Below are 17,302 nucleotides of genomic sequence, written 5' to 3'. Positions count from 1 at the left end.
CCCACCATTTTGCCAGTGTTTGACCTGGCTCTAATTTTTCCTAAAGCAATTGAAAATGATAGTTTTACTTCCTTACCTTGCTTCTGCTCTACATTCAGTAAGTGCCCGATATATGCCAGTTGATTACCCATATATTGAATGATATTAAGGGTAGCATCAGACCCAGGGAGAGCTCACCCCGCCATTGCTATCTTCTTGCCTTAGTTGAGACCAAGTCACTGTTGCTTTTTTAGTCAGTTGCGTGTATAAGCTGTGTGTGTCAGTTTTCTCCCTTTGCATAAGATACTATTGTACTTAAGTACATTTGTACTATTGTATAGAAAAAATTTAAAGTTGCCCTTTTTAAAACTTTTCTTGTTTATAATGTTTCATGTAAGATTAATTGGATAGGATGCATTTCGTTTGGAAAATATTGGAAACCTACGACCAGAAAAATTTACCTGCTGCTGGTTTAAATAAACTTTTAAGTAAGCACAAATATTAAGTAATATCCTTTAAAGATATTTTAAAAACCCCACTCTCCTTATTACTTCTTCTGCAATTACCGAGTAATACTGAGTGGCACTGAAGAAATTATGGTCAGGTTTTTTCAAAGAGCTGCTTCTCATAGGAAAATGCTTAGTAATGATGAAGACACGCCCTCCAGTTCAGTGGCCATTTTGTAGTGTAGTTCTCCTGGAGAAACAAGTGGGAACCATCAAAGAAAGAAGTGTGTGGATCAAAAGAATATGCTCAAGACGCAGTAAATCTTTCATCTAGGTCAACTGGAGAAATTAGAACTATGCTGTCTGTGAGTAGTTTAATTAGTTGGACCAATTTTTATAGCCCTTTTTAGCTTGCTTAATCTTTTTGAATTCTTTGATTAGATTTTCTTTTGCTGATACTGAGGAACAATTAAATTAACACTTGGCTTTGGGGCTTTTGGAATAGTAATTTAGAAGTTATGTTAAAATGTGTAAACTCCAAAAAGTGTTTCCTATTATTTTATAGTATCTTTATTTTTGCAAGATACTATTTTATGATATTATCCAAGGTTTAGGGTGGGGTAGGATGGCAATAAGTAGTTATTTTCAGATTATACATTCTGATTGTGTACTGATTAAAGATATGTGAAAATTCTATAGTATATTGGCAATATAATGAATAGTAATGGGGAAGTTAATTTCCATTTGTAGGGTTTTGTTAATTGTGAAAGTTTTAGCTCTATATATACCAAAAGCTTCTTCATTAAAAATAGAGAAAATAGCTACCTTGTGTAATTTAGTAATGACAGTCTTCCTCATCAGCTTATTTTATAGTGTTCTGTAGTTAGCGTGGAAAAAAAATAAGGAAATCATAGCAATTGACAATGGGAGTTCATTCTTTTCAATCATATTTTCCAAGAAAAATTGCTGTTCTGTATGGGATAATCACATTTAGACCTATAGCTTTAAGCTATATTCAAAGATAAAAGATTTTTAAAATATTTTAAATAGCTGATAAATAATTGTTCCCAGACAGTCTCCATCAAATCCTTATAACTACGATATCTCTTTCTTTAAAGATTTTGTTTTGGATAAAAGATATTTTAGAGGTTCTATTGACATGGTAGAAACTTTTAAAAATATATAACTTTCATTATGGTACTTTTTTCCTGAAGAAATTAAAAACTGATACAAATTTTTAAATAAAAATTACCTGTAAGTGATTTCGTAAATTCTTTTAAGAAGGGGATGGAAATCAAAGGCTTCTAGGTAAGCACAGATTTATGTAGGTGTGAAGTCTTCATTAACGAAGGTCCTTTACATTTCACGGCTTCAGGTGTCTGTGCCAATGCTTCCTGCCTCCTACTGCCTTCTGTCAGTAGCTGACTGTATTTTCCTGTTGCTTTTTGTGTTTTAATATAGACTTGCAGAGATCAAATAACATCTGACATCTGACATTAGTTAGCATTTTTCCAGCCCTAATAATACGGCTTTGATACAGTCTGACGTTTTAAATAAAGAAACTGTAGTAGTTGAGTAGATCATTAGTTTTGATATAGAAAAGTGCACATGATCATTCTGTTCTTTTGCTAAACTAACAGTCCTACACCTTTCTTACCAGGCCTTCTGCTGGGCACCTTTTTCTGCACAAATAACACGTGAATATATTCTTACTGTCAAAAAGTCAAATAATACAGGGAAAGCGTCAGCCTTCCCTTAATCCCCTGTTTCTCCCCAGAAGTAACCACTGTAATCAGTTTTCTTCCAGATCATTTCAGTGCAATTAGATTCATATATACATATGTGCTAATATATGTGTGTAGGACACATAGAAATATTGTATAATTTGACTTTTAAAAATGTAAATGGGGTTCTTAAATGGTTATAGTAGTCAGTATTCTTTTTTTTTTTTTAAAGATTTTATTTTTCCTTTTTCTCCCCAAAGCCCCCCGGTACACAGTTGTATATTTTTAGTTGTGGGTCCTTCTAGTTGTGGCACGTGGGATGCCTCCTCAGCATGGCCTGATGAGCGGTGCCATGTCTATGCCCAGGATCTGAACCGACGAAATCCTGAGCCGCCGCAGTGGAGCCGTGAACTTAACCACTCGGCCACAGGGCCGGCCCCGCTCAGTGTTCCTCTATGTATATTTAAGCACACTTTTATAGTCATATCTGTAGAATAGATGCCTAGTGGAATTGCTCGGTCAATGGATATATACATTTATATTTTTATAGATGTACTCCCACTAACAGTGTTATGAAGTCTCTGTGTCCTCACACCGTTGCCAACACTAAATATGATCAGACTTCTTAATTGTTGCCAACCACCAGATAAAAATTATATCTTTCTTTTAATTTGCGCTTGTTCAGTGAAGGATGAAGTCTAACATATTTTCATTTGTATGCACTCATTTTTATGTTTTTTTCTCTTTGAACTACCTCTTTGTATCTTTTGCCCATTTTTGCGTTTTTTTAAATCTTTTTCTAATTCGTTTATATGGGCTTATTATAAATTAAAGAAATTAGTTTTGTCACATATTAGCTAGATTTTCTCTCCAGTGGCATGAGTTGTTTTAAAAGCCCAATGAGCCGGACTTGAAAATAGTCTGTAAGAATAGAATACTATTGTTGTTATAGTCCCAAGATTCTTTACAGCCTCTTTCTAGGCTTGTGTAATCTGAGGCAAATATATATGAATTATCGCTCATCTGAAACAGAAATGATTAGGAATAAATGCACATATTATCAGAAGACTTAGGCTGACCTATTTTGAATTTTCTAACTTAATCTGTTAAATAAATTTTAAAATTACAAATCCAGTTTCTGGTTAAAAAAATACACAAACTATACAAAATACTATATTAGACCAAGTTAATGACTTTATTTACTCTAAGTTATTCACAATGTACTGGAGTAAAATACCAGCTTCAGCTCTGTCAGGCTGACTAGGTTCAAATCCTAGCTCTGTAATTTACTGTCTGTGACCTTGGCTAAGTTACTTGGTCTCTCTATTCCTTAGATTCCTCTTGTCTTATATGACCTCTGCCTCATTAGGTTACTGTAAAGATGAGGTGAGTTCGCACATAAAGCTGCTTAGAACAGTGCCTGGCACGTGTGGATACTCAGTAAAATGTTTGGTGCTGCTGTCGTTTGGGGAGGAATTGGCGGGGACGGAATCGGCCAAGCAGTTGGGAACCTATATGGACCATCCTTCTGTGAGGAAAAGGTACATCTGGGTAGACTCAAACAGAGTTAACAGGCTTCACTGACATCTCCAAACCAGAGGTAATCACTGCTGTAACCTAAGAAATGGGCACACGAAGCAGGTCAAGGGCCATATCCAGACACCCACTACTTATGGCCCCATAGCCTGTGGGAAAGCGCAGCACTGGAATACTTTGTGTGTGTGATCTTGTTCATTTGGGGCCTGCTATGGCTCTATTAGCCTTGGTGACTACTAGACTAGTAGATTGGTAATCTACTGCCTTTTGACTATTTTTCTTTGAATTTATACCTGAAAATTTCCCTCTGGTTTCTGCCAGAATTATTCCCAATTGCTACTTTAACTCAGCTAATAAATATAGAACTCTCTTAAGGATGAAGAAACAGAAAAATCGTTGAGTCTGTAGATCATAGGAACACTAGTTCTGTGAAGGTTTGGAGGAGTTGAACCACTCCAAAATATATTCACAGGAAAAAAAAAATCCAGATTTGTGTTTCCAGATTGAAGAGAGTGTAGTTCTATGAAACTTCAAGCCGCCAGTGAAAGAGGAATCATTTGAGATGAGAACAACCTGAAGAGAGAAAAGATTTTTTTTAATGTGATTGAATTAAAAATTACACCATGCAGGGTCAGCATTTTGGACCTTACAGAATATACGATCTGATATATAAGTATATTAACCATGTCTTTTACTTTCTATATTCTGATGCATTTATCATCTTGGGGCCTTGCTGATCCTGGAGGGACTGCCCCTCCCAGGGTCAGCCAATTCCTAAGAGATAGTAAACTACTCACCTGGATGTGCATTTCTCACCTGGCCAGTATTTACCTGCCCTAATCCTCCCAAAGTCAGGTGCCAGACGCTACTAAGGACAGCCCCTATGCTCCAGAACCTACTCAATTTATTCAGACTAGCCAATCTTAAGCCTGTTTACCTTGCCTTGCCCATTCCTTCACACAAAAACCACAGTAAAGGCTCTTGCTCATCATTTCTCCTCTTTCTCTCCCTCCTTGTGCTGCCTCTGTGCTCTCCCGGCCCCCGGGGCATGGATTGCCCCCTTCCCTTGGAATCTGTGAGTATAATCAACAGTCTTTCAGTGCCAGGTGAACTGATCTGTTGGCCTCACCACACCCAAATGATATAACCTATATTTTAAAATAATAAGACGAACTTGAGAGAGAAAACTTGGTTATTCCTTCTAGATCTGCTTTTCCCTTAAAGAGGCTACTTTGTGTCATGGTTAAGGGTGTAGGTTTTGGACTCAGGCTAGTTAGCTTCACATGCTACTGAGTGACCTTGGACAAGTTATTTAACCTCCATATGCCCCAATTTCCTTCTAAAATAGGAGTAATAGTATTAAGACCTGTTTAGAAGTTTGTTGTTAGAAGTAAGTAAGGTATTAGAAAATATGCTTAATGCCTAACATATAAGCACCTCAAGAAATGCTTACTATTTTTGTTGTTACTCTTACTATTTTCCAGCTAAGGTTCTACTCTTTTCTAAAATATTGATCTCTCAGGGGCCAGCCCACTGTCATAGTGGTTAAGTTCACTCACTCCTCTTCAGCAGCCCAGGGTTCGTGGGTTTGGGCCTGTACACCACTCATCAAGCTGTGCCGCGGCAGCATGTCACATACAAAATAGAGGAAAATTGGCATAGATGTTAGCTCAGGGACAGTCTTCCTCAAGCAAAAAGAGGAAGATTAGCAACAGATGTTAGCTCAGGGCCAATCTTCCTCACCAAAAAAAAAAATGAATGAATGAATATTTATTGATCTCTCTTAGGGCTCTCTTGTTTTCTCACACTATTTATTATCTCTAGCTGCTCTCATCTACTCCGCATGTTTCTATACCTATATGCTACCATACTAGTTTGCCATCATACCTATTTGCTAAAAACTCAAATCTATACATTCAGATTAGGCCACTCTCCAGATCACCATATATTTTAGGTCTAAGTTATTCACATTTGAATATCTCACAGGCATCTCTCTTTGCCTCCCTCTTCAGACTTGTTGCTCTGCCAATATTTTCTATTTCAGTAAGTAGCACCACCTAATTGTTCAAACCAGAAATCTAGAAGTCCTCTTGGCCTCTCCACTGCCAACCACTTTCAGTCATAAACAGATACTAAATTTAGGGGGAAAGATTCACAAACTAAAGAATGTTCATTACATTTTGGCAGAGGGAGTAGGGGTCAGGGGTAGGATAAAGAAAGTAATTTTGCATTTTATATCTTTTTGTACTGTTTTAATTTTTTATTTTAAAAATATATATTGTAGGTGCTCAATAAACACTATTTGGTTAGTGATAAATGGACAAATGATGATTGCCATTTGACTTTCCCCTTTTCTACCAAAATGATTTTTCTGGTGGAATGCTGTTACCACTCAGTGATTGGCATCAGGAAGACAGAGCAGATAGTCTGTGAGGAACCAGAATGAGAATTTGGGCAGTAGTTGTTGCAGACTACAGATTGCTTTTCTAAAAGGGTATACAGCTCTTACAGGAGCTCTTCTGGGAAAGAGAAGGAGAGAGTCCAGAGGGTGCACCAGGGTTAGTGTGAAAAGAGCATCTAGGATTCTGCTGGCTTTTTCTTAGCCTTATGCTGGTGCTTGGATGTGGGCCTATAGCATTGACAGAAGTGTGCCAGTAACTAAAAGGAAATCACTCAGTAAGATGCCATTTGTGGAAGAAGCTAAATTTATTTAGATATCTTCCTTTCCTAGTTTTCGTATGTGTCCCAGTTAGTCAGATGTATGTTTCTATTCTTATATTGAGGCCCCAACAGAAATTTTTTAATAAGGAAATTGTTTTAGGAAAACAAGTTCAGTTAGATGAGCATGAAGTTCATTTAAAAATAATCTTCAAATGTAAGCAAGTGCTGTAATTATTTTGGTTTTATATAATATTGATGGCTGGTTAAAATTTTAATGCATAAACTCTGCTGCAGTTATTTTGAAGGTAACTGATTTCAATCTTAGAAAGCCCGTTAAGTTTTTAGATTGCAAGTTATGGAAAAATAACTAATTTTCCATTTTTGTTTTTGCTTTTTGAATCTATTATTCTCCCAAAATAAAATGTAAAGAATGAAAGCAGCTACTGGGCTACTTATTTTTTGTGAATTTTTTTCAATATATGATTCCATATACCCTAAAACAGCGTTTCTCAACCTCAGCACTATTGACAGTTTGAGCTGGATAACTGTGGGGCTTGTTCTGCGCATTGTAGGATGTTGAGTATCATCCATGACCTCTACCTATTGGTTGCCAGTCCCTCCGCTCCTCAGTTATAACAACCAGAAATGTCTTCAGACATTGCCAAATGTCAGAGTGGGGAGATGGGACAAAATCTATTTTGATTGAGAACTACTCCTCTATAGGAGCGTAATGTTGTTTTTGTTTTTAATTATCTTGCTTAACAGTATTTTAAAAACATGGCTCCAACAATCACATAATTGAAAATTGCTTATTCCACAAACTACATTAGTTTGTAGAAATTAAATATGAATAATTGACGTTAATAGGTAATTAGCCATTTATTTGTACTGCCAGTGAGACTGGTAACTTGAAATCTTGTTGCTACAGGGTACCTTTGACATTTGTTGTCCTTAATAGGAGTATTGAGTGGCCTGGGCATTATTGCAGGAAGTTTGCAAGTCCAAATATTTGCCCAGGATTATCTGAATATTTTTATGGATACATAAAAGATCGTGTGCACGTTATACTAGTTGAAGAAGGGGAAAGTTACATAGCAGTCATCGTTTGTCCATTTATCACTAACCAACTAGTATTTATTGAGCGCTTACTATATATACTATACTTGTGTGATTAACTCACAAATTCATTGAAAGATATTACTAAATGAACATTTTCTTTTTGTCATATTCTCTTTCAGTAGATATTTAAAGTACTACTATCGTTACATGGAAGTTTGTAAAGATTTGAGTGTTCTTAAGTTCAATAAACCTGTCTTTTTCCCAGATTAAAATAAGTTGAATTTTCTCAATTTTGCATTTTCTGCCATATTATTTTCTTAAATCTTTTATTACTAGATTTTAGGAAAATCTAGCATCTGATTTCTTTAAACTTTTATAATGTACTTTAAAAGTTATACATAGAAAGAGAGAATAATACAGTGAAAGCTCCATGTACCCATCACCCAGCTTCAGCCTCAGCAGCTGTTAACATTTTGCCAAACTGTCTCATTTATTCCTCTCCCACTCCCACCCTTTTTCTTGGAGTATTTCAAAGTAAATCCCAGACATTACCTAATTTCACCTGTAAATTCTTTAGTGTGCATCTCTAACAGACAAATACCCTCTTTTTAAAAAAAAAAATGCTAACTTCAAATAATTATCTAATAAAATTAATAGTAATTCTCTAATATCGTCTAATACCTAGTCTGTGTTTGGGTTTCCTTGAGTATCTCGAAAATATCTTATAGTTGTTCAAACCAGGATTCAAACAAAGTCCATACATCACATTTGGGTAATATGTCCCTTTAGTCTTTAGCAGTTTTCTCCACCTCTTCCGCCTTTATTATATCATTTATTAGTTGAAGAAGCTGGGTAATTTGATCTGTAGAATTTCCATATTCTGGATTTGGCTGATTGCCTAGGGTAAAGGTGTCATTTGATTCAGCACAATAGTCTATATTTTAACATACCGCTTTTTTTTTTTTTGAGGAAGATCAGCCCTGAGCTAACATCTGCTGCCAATCCTCCTCTTTTTATTGAGGAAGACTGGCCCTGAGCTAACATCCATACCCATCTTCCTCTACTTTATATGTGGGAGGCCTACCACAGCATGGCGTGCCAAGCAGTGCCACGTCCACACCCGGGATCCGAACCAGAACATGTGAACTTAACTGCTGCGCCACTGGGCCGGCCCCTAAACATACCACTTTTTTATCTTATTTCTGCAACAACGTCATGAGGTTTGTTTTACCACCTGAACAAGTTTAAGAGCCGCATAGCATTCTTATTTTGTACTTAAGCTGAGACCAAGAGAGAATTTTCCTGAAACATAGCAGCCTACTTGGAAAGTATCAGACTACTCAGTATTTTCCTTGATACTTTTGAAAACCAGGTATACCATGGTCTTATGAGAAGTATCACAGAATGAAACTTTTTAGCAAGGATGTCACCTGTTTTGATTTTTTTTCTCCCCTGTGCCTCAATATTGCTTGGCATGTAAAAGATGTTCAGTTAGTATTTATTATTGAATGAGTTGCCTAATTCTGCCTTGTTTTGGCCTATTCTTCCCTCTCTAAGCTAGAACTTGAAGAGTTACAACTTGTTCTATCTGTAAGGGTTTAAAGCAGTTTAGAAGAGAGAACCTAATAATAAAAGCATTTTACCCATCATCTCCATTTCTACACTAGGTAATCTTCCTTTTTAAATGCAAACCAGCAATAATGGTACTGACATTTCAACAGAATGACCATAAATCATGCAGAAAATAAACAATACATTAAATGAGTGGTTCAAACTTTATATATCCATTAGTGTGAGATCTGCTATCTTTAATGGGGGGCATGAAGTGCAGGTGGTGTAGGACATAAATGAGTCATTTTCTTGAAGTGCTTATTCAGCAAAAATGTAGGGGTTTCCTGTCCGTTTTTGTTTATTTTTCTTGCAGAAGTATGTTTCAGCCATCAGAACAATCTTAGCACAACCAAAGACTCTTGGCTATCTTTCGTTTAGCAAAATTCTTTCTGGTGCTATGATGGGTGTTTTCTGTCAGCTAAAATTTACAGGAATAGTGAACCACAAGGATTTCCTGCGGAGAAGCTCCCTTATGCTGTGTCTGAGGTTTCTCGTGTTTCTTTTGGCAGCAGTCACATTCTCCAGCACTACAAAATTATAGTTTGAGTCCAGTGCTAACAGTTTCTCTTCAAGAAAACAACTTTACTGAAACACTTGTGGTTCTATTTTGCTTGAACCAAGGGAAAAAGTTATAACAAATTACCTATCACTGCCTACTCTGCTATCCTCCCCAAAACGTACCTTTCTAAAGCTGCCATCAACCTATAATAATACTCACTCTATGAAGCAGAGAAATTTCTTTGTATGAGTTTATAAGCCTAATAGCCCAAAACCTCCAAATATAGTGGTTAGGGCTGTTATAATAGGGAGGCTTAGCTTGCTGTAAAAGAAAAACTAAAAATAAATGATTTGGGTGATCACATTTTAATACTAAGACAGTGTTTGCCTTTTTTACTCTCATCCTCTTGTGTATGCACAGAGTATGATAAGCTTATTTGTATGGTTTCATATTCCACATTAAAATTAACCTTTTCAAAACTATTTCTTGTCAAGTTTTGTTATGGCTATTTTTTGATAGTACAATTGTAAGAAAAGACTATTAAAATACTCCTCCCTTTCCAACTATCTGAGCTAACATCTGTTTCCAGTCTTCCTCTATTTTGTATGTAGGTCACCACCACAGCATGGCCACCAATGAATGGTGTAGGTCTGTGCCCAGGAACTGAACCCGGGCCACTCAAGCAGAGCATGCTGAACTTACCTAACTTTCTTTATATATTTCATCCAAAACAATAAATTCCAGCAGATTCAAGGAAGAAGCAGATGTACTATTAAGCCAGACAGTAAAGAGATTTGCAAAAATGTCAAACAATCTACTTTTCTCAATACATTTTTTCATTAAAATTATTTACATTAATATTGCAATGTAATAAATGTTTATTGTTATTGGCAGTAAATCAATAAATGTTTTAAATTTTTTCAGTTTTTATTTCTAATTTCAGTTTTAATTTCTAATATGATAAATATCATTAGGTATACACATAAGCTAAAGCTTTTTCAGATCCTCAGTAATTTTTAAGAACCTGAAGAATCTTGAGACTAAAAACATTTGAGCACCACTGGTCATGATGTGGTTTTCTGAGAGCTGTCAAATAGTACATGGGCTAGTTGCAGTTTCAGAGAAAAAGTGATAGTAATTTTATCCCCAAACATTTTTTTAAATTAATGTAAAATAATTTCATTAAAAATCCCTTTGTATTCTTCAAAATTGCTCATGTGCTACAAGGTCTGTCTCAGTCAGTTCATCTTGGCTCATGTTCAGTTTGTTAACCAAGGGATGTTTGTTTTCATTTGTGTGTTATCATTGGTTAAATTTTAAATTTTATTTTGGCTTAAAGGTGATTGAAGCATGAAAGTAGAAATAAAACAGTGAAATAAATGCTACAACTCAGAATACTATCATAGACATAATGAGTAGAGCTTTAGTGTTCATACAGTCTGAGTTTGTGTTAGAAAGTGATATGATTTGCATTGAAAGCCAAGAAGAGAAAAGTACAAATATGAAATATGATGAAGACTGGAATTAAATTTTATCATACCTGTAGTACCTTCATCTCTAGTCTCCAAAGGTTATCTACTCTGAAATTTTGTCAAATAGTTACATAAAGCCGTGAAACAAAGCATGGTGATGGTCATGGGAAGCCACCATTTTCCAGAATTGTAAAATAGGGCGTGAAACAGTGATGAAAATGATGAATTCTGTCACTGAAGATGAAGAAAACAGAACTACTAAGGCATCATTTGTCGTTGCATAGCACAAATGAATATGTCACACCTCTGACAAGAAGCTTGTGAAATCACCCAAAAAGTTAGTGAAAAGTTTACGTTTGGAGAAGAGACAGAATTAAGCTACTGGTAGAATTACTGTATCAAATGATACTGTTAGACATTATCAGTAGTGTATGAGGTAAACAATGCTGCTGTTTTTGTGAAATATAACATAGCAAGTGTTGCAGATTATGGTGATCCAAACTGAGTATGTATGCTCTTAGTTGATGTGCAAAACATATGGAGAACAGAGTATTCGTTGTTTCTCTTCTGTTTAATCACTTACAAGAGAATCAATGTTACAGATATTCCATTTTGTTACTTTGTGAGCTGTGACATAAACTGGAAAAGGAAGGGGCATTGGGGTCAGTGCTGACACAGCATCAGCTACGTATGCAGTAAGAAAAGGCATTACAATTTAAATAAAAAGAAGTTTGACCCCATCCATCCACCCGCCGAGCCTCTTCCCAGAGAACAGTTAGCAGTCAAGAGTGTGCCTCATGATCTCGATTGAGTCTTTAATTAGAACAGGAGTCAGCAATGGGCCAGATTTGTCCCACTCTGTGCCTATTTTTATATGACTGGTGAGGAAAGAATGGTTTTTATGTTTTAATTTTTTAATTTTTATTATTTTTTCCCTGAGCTAACATCCGTTGCCAACCCTCCTCTTTTTTTTTTCTTGAGGGAGAAAGATTAGCCCTGAGCTAACTTCTGTGCCAGTCTTCCTCTACTCTGTATGTGGGATGCCTCCACAGCATGGCTGATGAGTGGTGTAGGTCCATACCAGGAATCCAAACGCGCAAACCCCAGGCTGCCAAAGTGGAACACGCAAAACTTTGACCACTTTGCCACGGGGCTGGCCTGGTTTTTACATTTTTAAATGGTTGGAGAAAATATCAAAAGAATGGTATTGTGTGATACATGAAAAGTATAAGAAGTTCAGTATTTCTGTGAGTAAAGCTTTCTTGGAACATAACCACACTCATTGGTTTATGTATTGTCTGTGGCTGCTTTCAGGCTACAGCAGCAGTGTTGGTTAGTTGTGACAGAGACCATATGGCCTGCAAAGCCTAAAATATTTACTATCTGGCCTTTTACAGAGAAAGTTTGACGACCCTTGAATTAGACTAACTCCACTTTGATCCATCTTATTTATTTTTCTTCCCCACTGGAGTTCATTTGAAGAAAGGGTTCTAGTGCCTTAAAAACATGTGTTTTTTCTTAAGGTATGTAAACTTTTCAAAAGGTCAGCCCAAACAAACTAGCATTCTTCCTCTTTTGCCACTCTGGGGGCAGAGCAGGGTGGGGTTCACTATTCAGTTTGAAAATACAAGGCGATTGTTCAAGGCAATGTTTGAAGATACATTATGGGTGATAAAAAGATTAACCATTTATGCCATTAGAGATTTTATGTCTGGTAGAGAGATAAGAAACATAATTCCTCCTCATATTATAAATTTTCGTATATTTTTCTCAAAAGAGATTAAACATAGCTTAAACAGGAGGCATTGACTCATCTTCCTGGTCTCTCAAATTGATAGCAAGCAAATTGCTACCAGTCCAGCAAATTCTCACACTTCCTCGTTTTTCCAAACTGAAAGATTCCCTAACAGTATTGGTCTAGTTTAGCTGCTGCTCCTTTGTTTCCATAGCAACCAGTGCATTCCTGTACTTATTAATTTGCTTGGTGTCTCTGTACTACACTATAGGTAAGCTTTGTTGGTGTCTTGCTATCTAGACACAGGAGGGACTGTTTGTAATTTTAGGTGGTATAGTGTAATGTTTCAGAGTGCTGGTTTTGGCGTCAGACCTGTCCTGCTTTCTCTAGCTGAGTGAATCTGTTTCCTTATCTGTGAAATGAGAATAACAATAGTAATGATGATGATGGTAATACCTTTTAGAGTTTGTTGTGAACCTTAGCTGAGATGATGCGTGTAAAATGCTTAGTTAAGTACTATGCAGCTGTGTTGCTGTTGTTGGTGTTTTGGTGTTTGTTTTTATTCTAACAGCTAACATAATGTCTTTTTAAAGTATTAAATATTTTGTTGAGTGGAACCAAGATTTATTTTTAAACACCTCACCAACTTTGTGCTTTAGAGAAGACTAAACATTAAAATTAAAGCTTGATGTTTCTTTTTGATGGGGTTGGGGTGACTTTTTTGGTCTGTTTCAAAATCTGTGCTCTTTCCACATAGATTCTATAAAGTTGAAGTATAAATTGAGTGCTTACTGTGTGCCAGAGACTGTTTTAAGTGCTTTATATTTATACAGTCCTCATAAGAACCCTCTGAACTAGGTGTTATTATTATTCCTATTTTTAGATGAAACAGCTGAAGAACAGAAGGATTATAAATTGCCAGAGTAAGAGGCAGAGGGAGAGGGCCTGCCCCGTGGCCGAATGGTTGGGTTCACGTGCTCCGCTTCAGTGGCCCAGGGTTTCGCCGGTTCAGATCCTGGGCTCGGACATGGCACCACTTGTCAGGCCATGTTGGGGTGGTGTCCCACATGCCACAACCGGAAGGACCCACAACTAAAAATACACAGCTATGTACTGGGGGCTTTGGGGAGAAAAAGGAAAAATAAAATCTTTAAAAAAAAAAAGAGGCAGAGTTGGGATTTGAACCTATAGTCTGGCTCCAGAGTTGCTATTCTTAACCCTGGCGTTCTAATGCTTTTGTTACTACACCATCCCTCGTTTGCCATATGCTTGTACGTAAGCTTATCTTAGGTAACTTTCTTGGAGTTTTAAGTTTGTATACATATTTGAGCTTGAATGAATTAATATGGTATGATAAAATTATAATTAATACAATACAATCATTCTTAATTCTTCTTAGCTTCAAGTAATACAGTAACTGTTTTTTACTCTTAGGCGCTGTCTATAGCCAGGATTGGCTATTTTGAAGCAATCTGTTCTAATACTACAAAAATGTGGGCAAAGAAGTTGCTCAACAAATCTATTTATATTCCTAAATTCATTTTTTTCTAACTGGTACTCACTCCAAAAATGTCTGTGTGTTTTATTTAGTTTTTCCTTTTTTGGGTCCCTCTCTTGAATTGTTTGTTGATTTTTTTAAATGTTAAATGGCATTAAAGTTAAGTGACAGATAATTCAGTTCTTTATAGAAGAAGCTCTACAGAGTTTGGATATACTGGTCGTGATAGTTGAGTTTGGTACTGAAATTCAGTATGGAATTTAGCCTCTATAACTTATGAAATAGTAATGATCTTGAAATTTGCTTTGTTTTATGTGTCTCTTTCAGAATTCTCCACTTTACCAGTACTTACAGGATCTGGGACACACAGACTTTGAAATATGTTCTTCTCTGTCACCAAAGCCAGAAAAATGCACAGTGACAGAGGGACAACAAAAGCCTCCTACAAGAGCCCTGCCAAAAGTAAGAAGGCATGCCCATTCTCTCTGACTTGATCTTTACCTTAGTGATTAAACTGCCTTTACCATTACCCTTGCAAAAAGCAAAAGCAAAATACCTTGTAAGCACTTTCATGTCCTCCCCCACACTAAGACTTTATTTTTTATTTCATCACTAGTACAAAACTGTCTGTTTAGATAAACATGAATCCTTGCTGTTTCCTACTCTCTCATGGGTAATTTCTATAATGAATGGAAATGAATATGGTTGAGGATTAAAATATATTATTTATTTAAATATTGAAATTATCCAGAGGGAACTAGAAAAACATACTAAAACCTTAGTGAGAACCTAACTATTAGGACTCCTATGTTAACTGGAATTTTTTTCTTTAAATATTTTTTTTAAGAGAGCACAAATTATAAGAAAGCAAATTGATAGGGTATTTCATACACAGTTTCAAGGGTATGTGATAGAGTGGGTATATTTACCTCAATTTCTGATGCCCTTTGTATCTGCAGTATTATATATTTTTATACAGTAAATATCTCATAGTTGATGTGCAGCGTGGTGATGCTTAGATAGTTGAAGAATCTCTATTAATTATGTTCTATAAAGTGCATTGACTAGGGGCCGGCCTTAACCACCCAGGTGTTGTTTGCATGTTTCACTTCAGCAGCCCAGGGTTAGCTGGTTTGGGTCCTGGGCGTGGACCTACACACCACTCAGGCCGTGCTGTGGCCTCATCCCACATAGAGGAAGTAGAATGAACTGCAGCTAGGATATACAACTATGTACTGGGGCTTTGGGGAGGGAAAAAAAAGAGGAAAATTGGCAACAGCTGTTAGTTTGGGGCCAATTTTCCTCACCAAAAAGTATACCTTTAAAAAAAATGCATTTACTAGGTTCATTTATGTTCTATTAGCCATATTTACTAAAATAAAACAATATTGCAGTACATTTCAGTTTTAACAAAAGGAATTCTAATTTAATGGGAAAGAATGTAACCAGGTTACCTCATTTTTTGAGCATTCTAGTTTAATCAGTGTTTTATTACAAGACTCAATTACTTCCAGGAGAAGGCTTTTAAAGTTTTCAATTAGTGATTTACTCTGTTAATAGAGAGGTGACGATCTTTTCTCCCTTCTTAGAAAAACACCTAAAATGTGAGGTAACCTAGTTGGGCCCATTTGCAAGAGCAGAGTAAACACCAGAGAAATCTTTTTTTGACTGACACCCGCAAGGTGGAAGTTAGGAGAGGTAGAGCTCACAAAGGTCAGAACCAGTTTTGCTCTTCCTATGTAATACTTAAACTCTTTCTTCTCCTTGCTTCTTTCAAATATGAATGTTCCTGGGAAGAGTTTTGAAAGCAAAACCTACAGATACATGTAATAGGTTATTTATAGATTAAAACTTGAATTTGAGATTACTTGGCGACAAGACAATGAAGGAGCCAGGGGACAGTCTTTGGGTGGGAGATAGGGATTGACCTGTTCTATTATTTTTTGTGTGCATGTGCAAACTTGGATTTTGTAGGTGTTTAGTCCTTTTCATTTATGACAGGTGTTTTTACATGTAGAAATCTTGTTACTAACTTAGAAACAAACAAAATGGGAGTTTAAAATTTCACCCCCTCAGAAATTCAGGAACAATAAAAAGCGTAGCCAGAGGATATTTTTTTAAATTACCATGTCTAGAAAGTTTATTTAGTTTTCATATTACACATTTCAACAGTAGGAGCTGTATTTTTTTTTAATGGAGTTTTTCTAAATCTGAGGCAGCTAAATTTTAGAAAGACTTGTTGTACTATTTAGTTCCTTCTTGGGATATATTTTTAGAATTGCCTCCCCAAATTCTGTTCAAGAGGGGAAGTACAAATTTATTTTCTTTGGAAAGCAAATGTTTTATATAAGGTGATTTCATGATGAAACAATAATTAGCATTAATCACCTTTTTTTAACTTTTATTTTTTAATGTGGTTAAGTAGTTATTGAGTAGTCTGTCTTGGTTATCTCACCATGAATATTCATTCTCTGTCTCATTTTCTGGTTTCTTTTCCTGTGATTATTCTTTTTTTAAGATTTTTTATTTTTCCTTTTTCTCCCAAAGCCCCCTGGGTACATAGTTGTGTATTTTTAGTTGTGGGTCCTTCTAGTTGTGGCACGTGGGACGCCGCCTCAGCATGGCTTGATGAGCTTTGCCATGTCCGCACCCAGGATTTGAACCAGTGAAACCCTGGGCTGCCGAAGCAGAGCACGAGAACTCAACCACCCGGCCATGGGGCCCGCCCCATCCTGTGATTATTCTTAAAGGTTCTTTTCATAAGGTTTTAGCATCAGGCCTCTTCTCTGCTTGGTCTCTTTCCTCTGAGCAATCTCATCTACTTTCTTGCTCTCTTTGGCCACTTACGTCCATTCTCCATCTTTGCTGAGTTCCATGCTTATTAGACATTTCCACCTGTTTGTGCCCCAGGAAACTCAGGTTTAGCATGTCTAAAATAGCTTCTTTCCTCAGCACTTCCAAAACAAACAAAATATTCTTTCTATGTTCCCAAATTATCAGCCTCTCAGTTATCTTACTGTTTTCCATCACTCCTACGTTGATTTGATCATTAAGTGATGTATCAAGTCAACTTCTGTGTCTC

At 36.4% G+C, this 17,302-nt stretch overlaps 1 protein-coding gene across 6 annotated transcripts in view; it reads left to right on the top strand.

Annotated features, from left to right (window-relative positions):
• The window catches only part of VEZT (vezatin, adherens junctions transmembrane protein), a 75,369-nt gene that overhangs the window by 12,335 nt on the left and 45,732 nt on the right, over window positions 1–17,302 (top strand). For all 6 annotated transcript variants that reach the window (XM_046646189.1, XM_046646187.1, XM_046646186.1 and 3 more), the window contains exon 2: window positions 14,548–14,682. In XM_046646189.1, the coding sequence (XP_046502145.1) occupies window positions 14,548–14,682 (135 nt within the window). The remainder of the gene's footprint in view (window positions 1–14,547; window positions 14,683–17,302) is intronic.

This window comes from Equus quagga, chromosome 19 (assembly GCF_021613505.1).
Source record: "Equus quagga isolate Etosha38 chromosome 19, UCLA_HA_Equagga_1.0, whole genome shotgun sequence".
NCBI lineage: Eukaryota > Metazoa > Chordata > Mammalia > Perissodactyla > Equidae > Equus > Equus quagga.
The sequence above is the reverse complement of the archived record's forward strand: the minus strand, read 5'-3'. Positions and strand labels throughout refer to the sequence as shown.